We start from the raw sequence: 18756 nt of genomic DNA on the forward strand, positions 1-18756 counted from the left end.
ATAAGCACGATGTATAACCGGACATTCGACATTGCACGCATTTGATTTTTAATTCTGAAGTTGGTCGTTTGAGCAACTTACATGTGTTACCATGCATGTACATGACGTGATTTACTTTCAGCTCAAAGATGAAGGACGCAAGTTTTCCCCTCTATGCCCTTCCCAGGATGTTATCTTTCCCCCACAGCTCCTGGTTGGTTTTCATCACGTGTAAAGTAAACTTATACCGTAGCATGCTGTCCGTTTTCTGTCAGTGTAGCAGCCCTTAAAGCCCTGCCTGATATTAAACATTTACATCCTCTGAATCAACGTGAGACTTTAGAAAGGAAGACACCATAAATGAACTTCCCCTAAAAATTGCTTAAATATTCCTGATCTGACAGAAGCTCAATTGTTATCATTAATGACAAGCTTTTGAAATTTGGCTTTTATTCATATGTAAATGTGCTTGCGTTATCCATTCATCTTGTGAAACCGTTTAAATTTGGGTTGTGAAACCCTCATGTCTAAAGGTTGCATCCCAATATGGGCATCTCTGAAAAATGCTCTGAGAACAGTACTGTGATCATTATTTCCTCATGTGAATTTGTCAAACGGCGTAAATTGATATAAGCGTTATGATTGTGTGTCACATAATTACAGGTGAATGAAGAAAATGATCTGTCTGTGACATTTGAGCACGACGGTGTCAAGTGGATTCGACCTCGTGACCTGCCTCATCTGCTTCAACTTTTTGCTGATCAACCCTCATCAAGATTGATCTCTGGAGGCACAACCATATGTACGATATACATACGCTTAACGTTTCTAGGCCTAGTGCTGCATGCTTTTGTAATGAACTGTGACTTGAAGTGTAGTGAAGTTAATGAGCAGAATTGGCCATGTTTCTTCATAAAATGTTCATTATATCATGGAGAATTCTGTTGTTGGTTCATGAGCTGATTCCTTCCTCAGTTCTTGATATGAAGCTGAACCACCAGCTGCCCCAGACTCTGTTGTCCACGTCGCACATCCCCGAGCTGACCAGACTGATCGTGGAGGATGACCATCTGGTGGTTGGGGCCGGCGTCACATTGGAGGAACTCAGGACCAGACTTCCGGGCCTCGTCTCACACCTGCCAGGTAAAGTAATTCTCAGTTCAGGATATCCCCACACCTGTCATGTAAAGTAACTCTCAGTCCGGGGTATTCACGCACCTGCCAGGTAATGAAACTCTTAGTCCGGGGTTTTCACGTACCTGCCAGATAGAGCAACTCTCAATCGGGGTATTCATACATATGGTAAATCTTTGTCAAGATTACTCACACACTTGCCAAGTTGGGTTACTATAACTCGGAGGTGATCAATGATCTCCCAAGAAAGTTACCATATTCGGAGGCATTCAGAAACCATTTCCCTGTCGTGTGGCATGAAAATATGGTAAAAACAGACAGATTCAGCCGTGAGATAATAGCAGGTGGCAATAAATTGTCTATTACATAGAAAGTTCATGCCAATAGCGATTATGTCGGAGTTCATGTCACCAATCCTTATGATGGAGGTCATGTTCTCAAGGATTATGTCGGAGGTCATGTCACCAATCCTTATGATGGAGGTCATGTTCCCAAGGATTATGTAGGAGGTCACGTCACCAAAACTTATGAAGGATAGTATCCATACATAGTCCAGGTAAGAGGGAACGCCTGTAGTAATGATAATATATGCCTTGTCGTGAGATAAGATACTGAGGCCATTTCCATCGGGAACATACAGGGGTTACGGAGAAAATGAACCCCAGAGAAAACGGACCCTCAAAACACTCGAGACAACGGCAACCGCCCTGGAGAGTACCTCGTGAAAACGGTCTCAGTGCCTAGATACAAGGGCCAGCAATTTGCACTAAGATCAAAAGAGATTATATTTGACCTATTTAATACAGGAGGTCATGTCACTTGGGACTACAAAGGTCATTTCAACCGAGAAACCATTATACAAAGATATGCCAGTGACATCTTCCCAGCCACTAGTCATTGTCACTCCACGTGTCTTGTAGGCTGGAAGACCCGGTCTGTGAGGGTTCTGGAGGATGCTCTCCGTTGGGTGGCAGCAGGTCAAGTCAGAAACGTGGCGGTGGGTAGCTCTACATTTCTTGACATTCAAGATTTTTCCTGTTTTGCTTCTTAGCGCAAATGCAAATTCTGTAATGCATGTGCCTTTAACTGAAAATCTCAGCTTCATTCTAGGTTGCCTTACTTTGGGGTTATGTACAGATTTAATGTGCCAGAAAAAAATCGTACGATTATTATTTTCTGGGTGATGGCAGGAAATGACTAAAAGCACTGTAGGCCCCACCTTTCGCTGCTGCAGAGTATTGGCGGCAATCTTCTCAACTCGGCCACTGTTTCCGATCTCCAACCAGTCTTCCTGGCTTTCGATGCCATGCTCCACGTCGACAACGCCGGTAAGCTTAATTCTGGCACACTGAACCCACACTGGTAGTGCTGTCTGCAACACAACAGTTATATTTTCAGTGTAAGATGTTTCGTAATCATGCAAAGGCATATTCTGAAATGCGTCGTCATTTAGGATGGATGATGCGTATAAGTTAATTATATCATGTTTTTGTGTTTAAATAAATGAGTGCATGTCCTGACAACTATAGTCCTATTTCCCAGTCCAAGGTGAACGCACTCTGCCTTACCGTGACGTGATGAAGTTTACGCCGCCTTTAAAAGGCCTTGACCCCAGTGACGTCCTCATATATGTCACCTTGCCCTTCACGAAACAGGTGCGTGTTTATTAAGAGTAATATTTTTGCTTTCATATCACACATGTTCCTTATTTGGTTTCACCGCCATCCCTCGTCGTTGTAAATTGATTTATGTTTGTGGTGACAGGACGATCACGTGATGTTCTACAAGCAGCCAGAACGCCGAGGGTTTGACACGTCATACGTCAATGCTGTAACGGGGGTATCATTTCAACCAGGAAGTGACGTCATTGAGGACATTCATTTCACTTTTGGCGGGAAATGTTTCCAACCGGTTGTGAAAATTCAAGATCTTCAACAAGAAATGGCAGGAAAGTGAGTATGAGTCATGCCATTGTCCAGCCAAAAAGCAGCTTCTCACTGACTTCTTCCACTGAACAGCCTGACTGTTGTCTATGAAAAGATGGTATATGTCTAAATAACAAATGTCGGAACTGATCTTTGGTTGATCCCTGGAAAGCATCACTGCCGTTAATGAGTTTCCCCCTGCCAGGTACATGTATTTGACTTCAAAAGAATTCTATCTGATGTCAATGATAATATAATATCTGATGTCATATATATAATATGCGAGACGTCGATGCTTATAGCCACGTCTAAGGTCAGTATATTCAATATTAGATGGCATCTGACGTCAAGTGTTATTCCGATGTTGCTAATATCTGAATTCTGCTTCTCATTATCATAGGAGCTGGTCTCTATCACTCGTGCCCACCGTTCTTAAATCCCTTTGCAATCGCCTCGACGACAGGACAACCATCACTGCAGACGCTCGGCACGTCGCTATGGCCCATGCTTTCAAGTTCATGTTTGCTGTAGAAGAGGCCATCAGTGGAAAGGTAGACACAGTTAACATGGTATACACGACCGCGAATGTCGCGAATGCCGCGAATGCCGCGAATGCCGCAAATGCCGCGAATGCCGCGAATGCCACGAATGCCGCATTTGGTTAGAATAGTTGCGGTATGTAAGGTAATATGTTACGCAGACAAGCGTGATTGAGTATGGTTAATTCCTGTTGTAGCAATATTCCAGCAATATCACGACAGGGACACCAAAAGTGGGCTTCACACATTGAATCCACCTGGGGAATCGAACCCGGGTCTTCGGCGTGATGAGCTAACGCACAATGGTTCATGCGCGATCTAGTCAAGAGAGGATGCAACCAAGGATACCGGAATCCATCTGTCGGATGTCGCTGTTGACGTTATCCTCTTTCTTATTCTGACCCCACCTGTCCTGTGTTATGTATAAAGTCAGCCTGCTGGTCTTTCTATAATCTGTACTGAAAGTTGTATTTCCATATTCTCCGCCAGGGAGAAAGTGACAGAGTTCTTAGTCGCTCTATTTTTATCACCGAAGACTGCCCCCAATGGTCCCTCTGTCCTGTCTACTGTGGACTACGAGAGTACCCGAGTGTTTGACACTGTCAGTCCAGATCAACCTCCGGAAGATGCTATACGTCGTCCTATTCCACACTCCAGTGCCCTGCAGATGACATGTGGAGAGGCTGTGTACCTGGACGATATGCCGCGATCTGAAGGTAGCTATGGCAAACCCTTTTTACGTTCTCGAAGCGTGTGGCAATTCGATTTCGTTTGGCAGTTCGATCGTACAGATAAGATGTTTCCCTTAAACGGGCTTAGATACATCTGCGCAATTGGGGACCGAAGACATGTGTCAACCAAGTCAGCGACCCTGACCACTCGATCCCGTTAGTCGCCTCTTACGACAAGCAGGGTCACCTTTTATGGCAAGCATGGGTTGCTGAAGGCATATTCTACCCCGGACCTTCTAGGGTCAGATACAGTAAGTAACATTTGTCATGTTATAAGGCTATATATATATGACTCACGTTGTAGATGAACTGTATGCTGGACTTGTGCTGAGCACGCGACCACACGCTCGAATCAAGGACGTGGATGTGACTAAAGCTGTTGCTTTGCCCGGGGTAACGGGATATGTGGATCACCGGGATGTGCCAGGGAAGAACTCTTGGGGAATTGCTATTAAGAATGAACAGGCATTTGTTGAAACAGAGGTTAGTTGAGAAATGTTACCTTTCAGTCATAAGTATTCAAAGCCCTTTGTCAGGATGGAAAGGTCCAGGTCAGTGGTCCTTGTTGACAGATAGCATTTAGACCAAATCCATTGTATAGTACGAGTAGACTGTAGTCAAGTTAACATAGAAGTGAAAAAACACTCACTCACTTACTGCATGGCCGTAGAAGCTGCTGTATTCACACTGTTCGTGTAATTCTTTAGGTGCAGTGTTGTGGTCAGATTATCGGCCTTGTGCTTGCTGAAGATCGCCAGGTGGCGCAGGAAGCAGCAAGACACGTGACGGTGACATACGAGGATGTACCTGCCATTCTTACTATTGAGGTACTTATTTCGAGCGTAGCGCACGCCAACATCCTTAAGTGTCTCCAAAGAGAGTAATAGTTTATGCAATAGAATTCAAGATCTAAATGTTGTGTGACAGAGCCATATGAGTCGTTAGCCTCTATGATGGAAAGGAGACCTACGTTAAACAAGTGTTGCCGCACATTTTCTCGATCCTTCTCTGCCTTAAGCAGGGTGGATACAACTTTTTGAGAAAGGGGGCAGGGATGCCCTCTGTTGAGAAAGGGGGTGCACACTTCATTGTCATGAGAGCTTCAGTGGTCATTTAATAAACTTTCGGGACAAAAGGGGGTTGCGCACCCCTGCACCCCCACCCACCCCTCTGGAACACCCTTAAGAACACCCTGTTGAATGCCTTGTTAATGCTTGCACTGATGAACCTGGCTCACACTCAGCACCTCGTGTTCCAGGACGCCATTCGGGAGAAGGCGTTTTTCACTGAGGAGCTAGCCAAGCCAGTCATCGTCTTCGGCGACGTTGATGCCGGTTTCGCTGCGTCTGATGAGGTCATTGAGGGTCATGTGGACATCGACGCCCGTGAACACTTCTACATGGAAAGGCAGGGTGTTCTTGTGAAGCCAAGAGCAGAACACAACGAGATTGACCTGTACTGCACATCACAAAGTCCTGCATTCGCGCAGGTGTGTTGCTTTTGTCTAATATAATTGTAATACTGCAGAGGCTAAGATCAAGTTTTCATGAGAATTGTACTTTTGATGACAAAAGCATCCAAACTGGTGATCATATAAAAGAACATGTCTCAAATATTTTCAGATATGTTGGCATCTCAAATTTTGTATCTCGTGCGCATGTGCAGCACATACACTTTGGCGTACTATTTTCAGGGTTTCTCTCCTTTGAATCGTTAGTGAAGCCATTCATTACACACCTATATTTTTTCATAAATATATAATAGTAACATACAGGTTCATGAAGAGACAAGAAATGTGTAAGTTTAGAAAAATACGAAAGATTGTGAAACAATGAGCACTCCCTCTCCCAAAATGGCATCTAGCTGGGTTTTGGAATATTGAACTCTGGTAGAAAATGTGTGTAGGCTAATAATTTATCTGATTAAAACTGACTGAAAATCAACATAATATGTGGCAAAGACAATGCAAACAATAAAAACAAGAGGACAATCCCATCACTATCCCCTTCAAGGGCAAAATACTTTTCATGAATATGAGTACTATAAGTTAAAATTATTCCATGTACTTTTGCGTGTATACAACAAAGTGGACGGAGAGTATTAAAAGGTTTTTAAATTCTGCTCTAGAAAGGATCACTACCATCAAATTCCGTCCAATTCAAACTTGTTGCCATGGAAACGCGAAAAATGTTTTGTTCAGAATTCCAAAACTATATGTCATCTTCAGGATTGTTTTTGTAGACCAACAGTGTCTCTTTCAAGTTTGTACCCGCAGCGCATGTGTATGTAGTTTACTTGTGATATTTATTTTTATTTTCAGGTATATAAGCTTCATAAAATATTAACGTTTATGGTCGTTGTAATTAGACTGCGGTGTACTTCGTATAGCACTGAAGATGCAAAATGAATGTTCCCTGATCCGTTGATTTCGTTAATGAATTATGGGCTTTCTGAGCAAATCGTGTCTCAATTGTTTTCATGTTCAATTCATATACATCTGACTGTTGTTTTTACAGGATAGTGTAGCTCGGGTACTGGGTATTCCTCTCAACCGCGTGGTGTGTCATGTCAAGCGATTGGGTAAGTTTTAGACTGCACAAAATTGCAAAGATGAGACAGGGAGAATCACACCCAAGTGTCTTCTGATATCAAATAAATACGCTTTGATTAAGCTGTAAATATCATTCTTCATCGTTTATCATTCTTCATCATTTTCGTCAGTTATCAGTAAAAGAATGAAGTTTTAATACTGCCATTTGGCTTCTTGAGCAGTGATCTTATTGAGACCATAGCATTGTGACATCATCAGCTTTATGACATGGCATCGTTGTATCAACAGCTTTGTGATGTCATAGCATTGTCAGCTGTGTGCTTATTGATGCCAAGGCATTGTGAGGTCACTGATGGTGCAGGGGCGTTATGACAATTCAATGCTTGCGATGTCTACAATGTGGGAGCCAGTTTTGGATGACAAAGACAAGTTAGTTTGACATCTTATACCCCATTCTCTTCCCACAGAGGTTACTTGCCATATCGTCCTACGTAGGAAGATGTGACAAGTAACCACTGTGGGAAGAGAATGCTTATACCCTGGACAGTAAGATTCATTATGCTTGCACTAGCTTGAGATTTCGGTATAGTTCCAAGAGTCTTTGAGTTTAGATCCTGGTACATTAATTAAGCACTCGCTTGGTGTCAGTAACATTATAGATGAACCCGTGAGGATCCGTGTTAGGTATCCGATACCGGTTGGTCAGGGTCGCTGACTTGGTTGACCCATGTCATCGGTTCCTAATTGCGCAGATCGATGCTCATCCTGTTGATCACTGGATTGTCTGCTCCAGACTCGATCATTTACATACCGCCACCATATATAGCTTGAATGTAGCTATTGTTTTTGTAGTGAGGTTTAGTGGATACTTGTCAGTGTTAAAGGCTGTTCTATTTTTATGTTTCATCATATTGCTTCACTTACAGGAGGTGCTTTCGGTGGAAGGGAGACAAGAATCAACCTCCTTTCTCAACCGGTGGCTGTGGCTGCCTATAAGTAAGTTTATTTATCACAGACGCAGCTTTAAATATGAGTGAGTGAGTGAGTTTGGTTTTACGCCGCTTTAAGATATATATTGTAACATCACAGCAGGGGACACCCGGGTCTTCAGCACGACAAGCGAACTTTTATCCACGAGGCTATCCCGCTGCCCCATTAAGTATGAAACATAAAAAACGGTAAGTTAGCTGAAACATTTGATTTTAGAAGTAGTGTCGCCGCGAGTAGGTTCAGAAAGAGTTTCTTGACCCCACGATGGGAATCGAGACAAAGTCTCAGTATGACAAGCAAACGTAAGACACAACTAAACAAACATGACAACGCTTGGTATATAGTCAACTGAGGAATTAGCTCGGAATTATACATACAATACTTTGACAAAAACGAAGGCCTGGTGGGTTCCAAACTTCGTCAGTTGGTTCCACAAGACATGACATACAAGTATACCTGAATGAGGTGAGCGGAGTCCCAGCTCAACCCCAGGGCGTTTCAACAGGCAAATTATCCAGCTTCTCGTGGACGTCCCTTCACAGACAGTTGGAACAGCGGACTCCTTGACAATATAAATGTTATCATATACACAGTTTTCAACGACAGTGGACGTTGGAAGACTCAACAATGGACAGACAGAGAAACAATGGCACTTCCTTGCATGGCTGATGTGATGACAGGGACAGCCACGGGGATGACAGCATGGTACAGGGTGGCTGACAAGACAAATGTACAATGCGTTAGTGATAAATATTTAAGAATGTTAATATTTTTAATGCTTAAATAAGTACAATCATGTCCCACATGGCTTGGCCACATACGTTTTGGTCTTTGGAAATATTTGGACAATGGCTGTCCTGAATTAGACACTATAACACACATACAGCTCTACGTCGCAGGGAAAGTTTTGTCATGACGTCGTGTGTGTTGTCGCTGTTGCAGATACCGACGACCGGTGAGGTGTGTGCTAGAGAGAAGAACGGACATGACCATCTCGGGGAAGGGGCCCAGGTTTCACGCCAAGTACAAGGTGCGAGACATCAGCATCTAATACTTTCGATAGGGTTGGTTCACAAGCTAAGGTTTCGACCACTTTGAATTGGATTAAAGAATTCCAGTGTTTTCTTGAAAAGCCTATAAGATTTTCGTGAGCCTAGTGACCAAGGTCTTACTCCGTTTCTAGCATTGAATGCAGTACTGTAATACATTGTTCAGCTTACGAAACCCCTTTGTCTACTTTGAGTGAGTGAGTGAGTTTAGTTTTACGCCGCACTCAGCAATATTCCAGCTATATGGCGGCGTTCTGTAAATGTTGGAGTCTGGACCAGACAATCCAGTGATCAACAAAATGAGCATTGATCTGCGCTATTGGGAACCGATGACATGTGTCAACCAAGTCAACGAGCCTGACCACCCGATCCCGTTAATCGCCTCTTACGATCTACTTTGAGTGTAAAATGAAGAGTTAACTGTACCTCTTAAATGGTATGTAAATTTAATATTTGTACACTGGGTCATGCAGCCTCTCTACAAATGAAAACTCTGGAATGAAATAAATACTGCAACCTTTTAAACTTTCTTGTCAGTTGTGTGGCCTTAGAGATCACACTTGTGGACATTTGCTTAATACCTCCGTCACACAGCTGTGTATTTCTTCAGGTCGGCTACATCAAAGACGGCCGGATCCAAAGCGTTGTCATGGACATGTACGTCGACGCTGGGCATGTTGCTGACATCTCTTACGCCGTGAGTATATTCGCAGAAGATGTAAAGGCGGTTGTGTTCGACATCATGTTCACATGATTACCCTAGTTACGTACCATATGTTCACAGATTTTGGAAATGAGTGTCTTGAGCTTCGAGTCGACGTACCGCTACCCCAACTGCCGTATAACGGGGTACCTGTGTAAGACGAACACTCCCCCTAATACAGCCCTCAGAGGGTTTGGTCTGCCGGACAGTTACCTTGTGTCCGAGATAATCATGACAAAGATCGCCAGCAGGCTCAACATGGCTGAAACGCAGGTATATATTGAATGTAATGTATATATTTTTGTGGGTGACCTGGATTAATCCTTCCACAATACCAGGACACATTACCCATTAGCCATTCTCCCTCTTGTTGGCATCTGTAGTGGTAGCGACGTCAATACAGTGTGACGTCATGTTCCATAGTCCACAATTCTTCCGCAACCTCTTTATGTAACCCTTTTCTGGTTAAAACCATAACATACCCAAAATACGCTATTTTGTAAATTTAATGCATGTTAGACACTGGTAATAACCAAAACATCACCATGACTTTCCCATAGTATCAGATACCATATGAAGGACACTCGTTTTGTATAATTCGTATCTAATCAGACCTCGAGAAGTATTCTCTATATATGTTAAAAGAACATATGCACCCGCTCTTGCACCCGATCCCAGTATCGGATATCAATGCAGAACGTTGTTGGCAGGTGCGTGAGGTGAACATGCTGAGAGAGGGTGACGTCATGGTGACTACGATGTTGCTAGACAACTGCACGCTGTCTCGCTGTTGGCGTCAGTGTTTGGAGGAAAGTCATTATGAAGTCCGGAATACAAAGGTGAAGGAGTTTAACAGGTGAGACAAGTTGCAACAGTTTTAACCGGTATCAGGCATATGAATATAGTGAAGGAGTTTGCCAGGTGAACAATGTGCAAGAGCTATCCTAGTATCTTTGATGCAGGTGCAACAGTTTTACAGGTATGCCATGTGCAACTATGACATATAACCGCTGCAAACATGGAACACGCAAGAAAGGTACAGCAGTTTCCCTGGCATGTCGGTTGTAGGATGAGCATATTCACGCCTCTGTAAGGTTTATAATCAAATAGTCGAGCCATGACGAGTGACCTGGATTGTATTTAAACATCCTTCTGACTGTAGAAAAACAAACGAATTATTCGGAAGGAATCTGCATATTTCTTGTATTACCCATGTCAGTGACTTTGCATTTCATGTATATTCTACAGTTGTTGCATTACTTGAACCTCAGTGTTTGCATACTACAGACACAATCGTTGGAAGAAACGCGGCTTTGCGATGGTTCCCTATCGTTTTGGCGTCGGATTCAAAGACAGATATCTTTGTAAGGTACGGGTACATTTTTATAATCTTGAAAATATCTAAGTCGGCTGCAGAATCTCCACAACAAAGCCGTCGAAAGGTTTAGTCCGATACAGTTAGATGTCCATATTTCAACAACCCTTTTATGAACCCTTCTTCCAAATATTGCTATGGAATCGTGGCGTGTGTGTTGCAGGCAGGTGCTCTTGTGCACGTGTACGTGGACGGCTCTGTGCTGCTGACCCAGGGAGGAACGGAGATGGGTCAGGGACTCTATATCAAGATGATACAGGTGATACTGTTCTGATATAACATCTTTCACGTCTTTAATAGTCGTTGATGGATAGTCTACCAAACTTCCAAACTATCTCTGTGATGTCTTGTGATGCAGACTCGTGAAGGTCCCGGGGTACAATAGGCCTTCAGCAACCCATGCTTGCCATAAAAGGTGACGGTGCTTGTCGTAAGAGGCGATTAACGGGATCGAGTGGTCAGGGTCGCTGACTTGGTTGACACATGTCTTCGGTCCCCAATTGCGCAGATCGATGCTCATGATGTTGATCACTGGATTGTCTGTTCCAGACTCGATTATTTACAGACCGCCACCTTATAGCTGGAATATTGCTGAGTGCGGCGTAAAACTAAACTCACTCACTCACTCCGGAAAACGGAAACTCGCAAGTTACCCACAATCCGGCGTGGTGCCAGTGAGTGTCCGTTACCCAGAGTCCAGTAGGGGCCCCAGTGGCCACTCACTCACTAACTCTAGTGATGCAACAGTTACATTAATACAGTGGCCCGATCATAAACCAGGTGGCCTCACATGCTCTTGGAATACCAGCTAGCACCATCCACATCGCCGAGACGAGCACCGACACTGTCCCCAATGCATCGTCGACGGCAGCCAGTGTCAGTACAGATCTAAACGGCATGGCTGTGAAGGTAGGTGTCTCATAGTACAAGTGTGACACTGCTTTAAGATCAACATTCAGTCAACATTGAAAATGTGACCGACGTGACTTAGTAACACTTGCATTCGTTCTGCTGTCAGTGGCGATACAATACAGACTGATTGCTACAATAAGGGCGTTAAACTTGGTCAAATACGAGCGAGGTCAAGGCAACCAATCATAACGAAGGCACGGGATTGAGAATCACTATTGTATCATTCGCACCTACTGCCTATTATTATTGCCAACTACGTGGAGGATTCCAACAGATCCCCTGATATGTGTGACAGTCTTCAATACTGAGTTACAAAGAAAGCCCTTTTTACCTTCGTTGCTCGTCCCATGCCCTCCAGGGATTTCCCTCTGTTTCAGGCTGCGTGCGAGGAGATAATGCATCGGTTAGAGCCCATCAAGAATAACAACCCAGACAAGACCTGGAAGGATTGGGTAGGTCGCAAACATGAACATTAAATCCATGATTATTAGTCTCTGTGTGGAGGCACTTGACCAGCGACGGTCAGGTTCAGCCAAGATTTTGTAAGTCGAAGCAGACCAGTGGCCCTGATGACTATTTTGTTTGTCCAGACGTCGTTTCCTCACAGACAGGCACAGGTTAGGGAGACATCGTCTCTTGTCATACCACCAGGAGATGATCCATTTCGTGGTCCCTTGATGATGGTATGGGGTTGCTTTTCCTATGATCTTATTACAGTACCCGCGGGATTTCAACATCAGCTAAACGCGAAGGTTTAACTACTCGGACACCAATATCAGTAGGTGTCTGTAGTAGTGGAAGGGCCAGGTTCTCGAAGACCGACATCATTTAGACAAATTTAGATACTTCAAGACCGATATCATGAGGTGTCGAAAGGAGTGGAAGTCGAAAGGTTAGGTTATCGAAGGTCGGAACCATGAGATGACTGATTTAGCTGAACACGAAAGTTTAGTTACTCGAAGACCGACGTCATGGGATGTTTGCTTTACTGGAAGTCGAAGGGTCAGTTTCTCAAACCGACATCATGTGAAGTATGCTGTAGCGGAACGCAAGGATTTACTTACTCTAAGACTGACATCATGAGATGTCTGCTGTAGTGGAACTCGTGAGTCATTTTCTCGAAGACCAAAGTCATCTGGTTATACGCGGAACAGACCTCTGTTACTGTCTGCTGTATATTCACCAATAGTTTAACTATCCGTGTTTGAACTATCAACACCTGATTCAAACACGCAGATACGCGATATTCTTAACGCGTGTCTTCCTATATTCTTCACAGATAGACTCGTTCGGCATTGTTCATAGTATGAGTTATCTAATAACTGTAAGAGTTCATATATTTTACAGTCCAAACGTCGTTACGATATAAGTGGGTCACTGGTCGCGAGGGGGCCATAGGCTCATGTACCCTCGAGGTTTGTTTCTGTTCCCCGAACCCGAGGGACCAGAAAACAACGAACACCTGAATTTTAACTTTGGACTGTTTGAATCACTTGACTGTGAGGCGAATCGCGATTTTGCAGACGACACAAGGTAAACAGATTTAGAGCTGTCTCCCTTCCATCGAATTTCAATCGCAAAACATCAGTAATTTCCGTGCTTGATGCGGGATTCAATGTTATTCGAGATAAAAAAAGTACTACCATGAAGCACCAGAAGAGTTCGGAATTCCCAGCGGTGTACATTGAAAATAATTCATCGCCTGTAAGCGGGGTACATTGAAAATAATAGAATAGCGCTTAGCCAATCAGAAAGCGACATTCATGTGTGAGGTAAGATAAAAGAGGTTATTATCTAGCAAAGCTCCTTGTCATAATATGGATGTTGTGTGCAGTTACGATGATCACTTCCAGATCTTATCTTTTATGTAAGATATATTTGCCTCAGCATCCTGCGTATCGAAACGAACCACACGTCATTGTTCTGTGCCCACTTGTCTGACTTCAGGTGGAGGAGGCTTACATGACCAATGTCAACCTGTCGGCAGCTGGATACTACAGGTAACAGCGACTGTGCTTCTTCTTGAAAGACCCGGCCAAAATTAGTCTTACGCTCATGCTTCACCGATCATCCCTGTACAGACATAATTTATATGCCCTCAATTCAAAATCTAATTACAGATCACAGTCGCATTGCTAGCGTGCTGTGCCGCTAGTTTGTCTGTAATTAATCTGAAAGGTTCGCCTAAATATTTTTTCTACTTATCAGACAGAATATTTCTATAGTGAAGAGCAATGATACAATTACATGTATAGATATAAAACTCGATATCATCATCTTGCAATATTGTGGTTGCCAGTTCACGTGAAAAGGGCGGCTACGATTTCAATACCGGCAAAGGCCCTCAGTGCGAGTATATGGCATATGGCGCAGGCTGCTCCGAGATAGAAGTGGATTGTCTCACAGGAGAATGTCAGGTGTGTATGTTTGCAGAAGAGCAACGGGTATGTCCTCTTATAGGATAACATCAGGCATGTCCACTGACAGGAGAACGTCACTTGTGTCAACATACAGGAGCACGTCAAGTATTTCCACATACAGGATAACATCAGGCATGTCCACTGACAGGAGAACGTCACTTGTGTCAACATACAGGAGCACGTCAAGTATTTCCACATACAGGATAACATCAGGCATGTCCACTGACAGGAGAACGTCACTTGTGTCAACATACAGGAGCACGCCAAGTATTTCCACATACAGGATAACATCAGGCATGTCCACTGACAGGAGAACGTCACTTGTGTCAACATACAGGAGCACGTCAAGTATTTCCACATACAGGATAACATCAGGCATGTCCACTGACAGGAGAACGTCACTTGTGTCAACATACAGGAGCACGTCAAGTATTTCCACATACAGGATAACATCAGGCATGTCCACTGACAGGAGAACGTCACTTGTGTCAACATACAGGAGCACGTCAAGTATTTCCACATACAGGATAACATCAGGTATGTCCACTGACAGGAGAACGTCAGGAACATCTACTTACAGGATGAGGTCAGGTGTGTCCACTGACAGGATAACGTCAGGTACATCCACTGACAGGATAACGTCAGGTATGTCCACTGACAGGAGAACGTCAGGTATGTCCACTGACAGGAGAACGTCAGGTACATCCATTGACAGGAGAACGTCAGGTATGTCCACTGACAGGATAACGTCAGGTATATCAACATACGGTACAGTGTCAGGTATGTCCACTTACAGGGGAAATTCAGGTATGTCCGCCAGCAGTCGAGAGTCAGAAATTCTCGATATTTACTCGTATTTACTTTTCTTCTTCTTAACCATTGTCATTTTTCGTCATCACAGAGCATTGTTTATGAGATGTTTATATTTCACGTGCGGGTATCCTGCTCCAGATCCTCCAGACGGACATGGTCATCGATGTTGGTCGGAGTCTCAACCCCGGGATAGATCTTGGACAGATAGAGGGCGCTTTCCAAATGGTCAGTTTAAACGAGCATAAGTAACTGTAATATAATTTTCTTCTTGTCTGGTTGCAATCACCGCAGACATTGTTTTAGTATTTATTGTCTTGTAAATCATAATATTGAACTTCGAAGGTTTCACCTTGCTACATGGTCAGCTAATCCGACTGTTCGTCAACGTGATGTCAAAATGTCAACACCCTGTGCCGTGAGATTAAACTTGGTCTTCAGCAGACCGTGGTTGTCGTAAGAGGTGGCTAGGCTCGCTGACTTGACAGATGCCGTCGTGTCCTAACAGATCGAAACTCATGCTGTTAATCACTGGATTGCCTGGTCCAAATGCGATTATATACAGACCGCCTCTTCATAGCCTGATCATTGCTGAGTCCGGAGTTAAACAACAACCAGCCATCCTGACCCTTCAGTTGTTAAAGGATAAGGGAAGATCTTATAACTCAAGAAACACATAAAGCCTCTTGCACTGTGTCGGAAACTGTATAATCAAACACGGACGTATGAGACACCCACACGAAGGTCCACTTGGCGATCTTCCTCTGTGACACAAAACCGCTATTCCTATATTTACGTGTCACGTCTGAGTTGGCCGGAGTGGATAGGCAAAAAACATCATATTGTTTGTTCGCGCAAACAAGTCGTCATGTTTTTATGCATACCGTCATCAACAAACACATCTACAAGGCATGAGAGGTGTTTTAATTCCTTCAGAATACTTGGTATAACTTTCTACTCCAAAGTTATTCTTTATTGTGGTCTTGTTAGTAGACTCACCATGTATCTTTTATACTGACACGTGACTTCAAAGTTCAAGGCCGATGTTTCGAGCTTCTTATTATGTTGGACATCTTCAATATGTTCATGTTCTAGGGCTGTGGCCACATGTTGCTGGAGAGTGCTGTTGTGTCTGAGGATGGGTGGATGGTGAAGGATGGTCCTGATGAATACAAGATACCCACCGTGAGGAACATCCCCCGGAAACTCAACGTATCCTTGCTGAAGGACAGCGACAACCCGCATGGCATTTACTCCTCCAAGGTCAGTTCGGTGTTTCCTGAAGGTTAATGTTTTTTTCACCACATTTAACGAATATTCCACTGCTACTTCGACAATAGTTACAAGTTAAACTCAGATTAATCGATTTCATTTTGGTATATACTTTTACTCTTTGTGCATCAGTACGTGGCCTAAAAGATGGAAACTTGTAAATAATAATATTTAGAACAGACACTTTAGATGTTACAGGCAACGATCCATGCCTTTGGGGTGCAGTGAAACACATTGATAGACAATTCAACAAAATAAAAGAGACATATATATTTTATGAGATAAAGTTGTATTTTCCCAAGGAATCTCATACCACACTGTTCATTGGCACAACACTATGAAAAAGAGACTATATGACATTAAAATATACACATAAGAAATTAAGAAACTTAGTTCTTTACTATCAAAGAAGGGATAGTGGCAGGATAAGATTTGTATATTGGGAACTGTTCAAGAGTATTACACACATAATCCTTTAATAGGCTAATAAAGGTTGTTATGAATTATTTCCGGGCATTATTTCAAATGAATGTTCTGTATGAAGCATAATTTTTATGACGGATCATTTGGTATCTTACATACCTTTCTGATAATTCGCTGCTTAAAGGCATCCCCGATGTGCTGCTTTTGGGTTTGGGTACCGGAAACTTTGTTTGCTATTTCACATTTTGATGTATTTTAGATCTTGTGATCAGTGAGACTCCAATCCTCACACTGCACCTAAAAAACTAAAATCCTTTGTATAAATGTTTTATTGAACAGAGCGTTGTATTGCCCTGTTTTAAATACCATCGTAAGAAATATATTCACCGTCGACATTTTTACAGGTATGCTACCTGTGGGCATTCCGGTTGAATTGCGAATCAATACTGTCACTGTCACGTATTATTATTGTAGTCAGCTAAATCGGTGTCTTCATTATTAAATCAAATTGATGAATAGATTCATCATCAAATCAGTGTCTTCGTTATCAAATAAATGTTTCCATTATCAATAACACCTTACAGAATTTCGGTCTTCTCTTTCCCAAAACCTATAATACCAACAATGACCAAGTAATATTTCGTTGCGAATACCATCAAGTATTTAAATTGTTTCGGTTTGTTTTATTGCAGGGTATCGGCGAACCGTCGATATGCATTGCAATGTCGGTGTACCTAGCACTGAAAGCCGCCATCTTGGATTGTCGGAAGGAGAATGGCTGTGACGCTGATTTCGATTTGCGGGTTCCAGCCACTTCGGAGAGGATCCGAGAGGCTTGTCGGGCCTGTATCTCTAAACTAACAGATTGACATTTCGTAACATCGAACGTACTACCACCGTCAAAGGCTGCATGATCATCTTTTATTTCTGATGGCGGATTTACCATGAATGGCGCAACGTACATCATGGTGCCTTCGATTGGAAGTGATTTGATTCATATAGTTTCTAGTGAGGTTAATTTGGCTTAAACAGTTTTTGGTTTTGAACAATACGTGCGTCATGTCATGTTGCGATGGGACACATGACAAAAAGGAAAGCACTCAGGTCCATCGACGCTTTCCAAACGTTTGTGGAGCCCCCACGTGCAGATATTGCACTGACAAAATGTTCAAACCCTTCGACCATTTAATCAACGGCGTCCACTCTGGCCAGCGCATAGTGTATGGGAAACGAGTATTAAGATCCAGTACTGAAGTGTGTGTGTGAAGTCCATTTCTGGTTCCCCTACCTTGTCATTGGACAAAATTGGAACAAAATTGCTGCGTTAAACCATTCTCTCACTCACCCACAGTATTACCTCACGCCTTATACGTCAGGTCACTGTCAAGTGTTCTTTCAGTCAAGGAGAAGAAGTAAAAAACATTTGAATATTTTTGTAATTTAGAAAACAGAAACTATGTTAGTAAGTCAAGTACTTCTCATGACTGGAACGGGCGAAGCTATTACTGATGGAAAATACATACTAGATAAACAAAAGACTTTCTATCGGGATCTGTTTTCTGATCAAAAATGTATAGACGACCGTGAAAATGTTCAGAACTGAACACCCCCTACCCTTCCAAATGCTTTAAAAATGAATTGGAAAAGTTTACAAATACCAGTGAAACGCAATTAAATCTATGAAAAACAATAAAAGTCCCGGCATTGGTGGTTACACAATTGAGGTTTTAAGTTTGTTGGGTTGGATTTGGGAAAATGGATTCTTCGATATATCAATCAATCTTTTGCAAGTGATCGCTTGACTTTGACAATGAACAGGAGAGTCATAACATGCATGCCTACACAAGGGAGGGATAGAAAATATCTGAAAAACTGGCGCCCTATATCTCTGTTGAATGTTATATATAAGGTTGTAAGGATGTGTATCTTTAATAGATTAAAAG

At 42.9% G+C, this 18756-nt stretch overlaps 1 protein-coding gene across 1 annotated transcript in view; it reads left to right on the forward strand.

The window, feature by feature from the left end:
• The window catches only part of LOC137295234 (xanthine dehydrogenase/oxidase-like), a 28888-nt gene extending 10404 nt beyond the window's left edge, over positions 1–18484 (forward strand). Inside the window, exons 9-35 of the mRNA XM_067826550.1 lie at positions 122–193; positions 643–781; positions 955–1122; positions 2034–2110; positions 2348–2441; positions 2656–2768; positions 2878–3065; positions 3439–3589; positions 4113–4293; positions 4613–4791; positions 5016–5135; positions 5567–5797; positions 6825–6888; positions 7786–7855; positions 8792–8879; positions 9509–9595; positions 9683–9874; positions 10312–10457; positions 10889–10970; positions 11140–11235; positions 11757–11885; positions 12266–12340; positions 13836–13888; positions 14188–14305; positions 15260–15346; positions 16214–16381; positions 17506–18484. Coding sequence (XP_067682651.1) covers positions 122–193; positions 643–781; positions 955–1122; positions 2034–2110; positions 2348–2441; positions 2656–2768; positions 2878–3065; positions 3439–3589; positions 4113–4293; positions 4613–4791; positions 5016–5135; positions 5567–5797; positions 6825–6888; positions 7786–7855; positions 8792–8879; positions 9509–9595; positions 9683–9874; positions 10312–10457; positions 10889–10970; positions 11140–11235; positions 11757–11885; positions 12266–12340; positions 13836–13888; positions 14188–14305; positions 15260–15346; positions 16214–16381; positions 17506–17682 — 3345 coding nt within the window. The 3' untranslated portion in view covers positions 17683–18484. The remainder of the gene's footprint in view (positions 1–121; positions 194–642; positions 782–954; positions 1123–2033; positions 2111–2347; positions 2442–2655; positions 2769–2877; positions 3066–3438; positions 3590–4112; positions 4294–4612; positions 4792–5015; positions 5136–5566; positions 5798–6824; positions 6889–7785; positions 7856–8791; positions 8880–9508; positions 9596–9682; positions 9875–10311; positions 10458–10888; positions 10971–11139; positions 11236–11756; positions 11886–12265; positions 12341–13835; positions 13889–14187; positions 14306–15259; positions 15347–16213; positions 16382–17505) is intronic.
• Positions 18485–18756: the final 272 nt, after the last annotated feature.

This window comes from Haliotis asinina, chromosome 8 (assembly GCF_037392515.1).
Source record: "Haliotis asinina isolate JCU_RB_2024 chromosome 8, JCU_Hal_asi_v2, whole genome shotgun sequence".
In the NCBI taxonomy this organism is placed as follows: Eukaryota; Metazoa; Mollusca; class Gastropoda; order Lepetellida; family Haliotidae; genus Haliotis; species Haliotis asinina.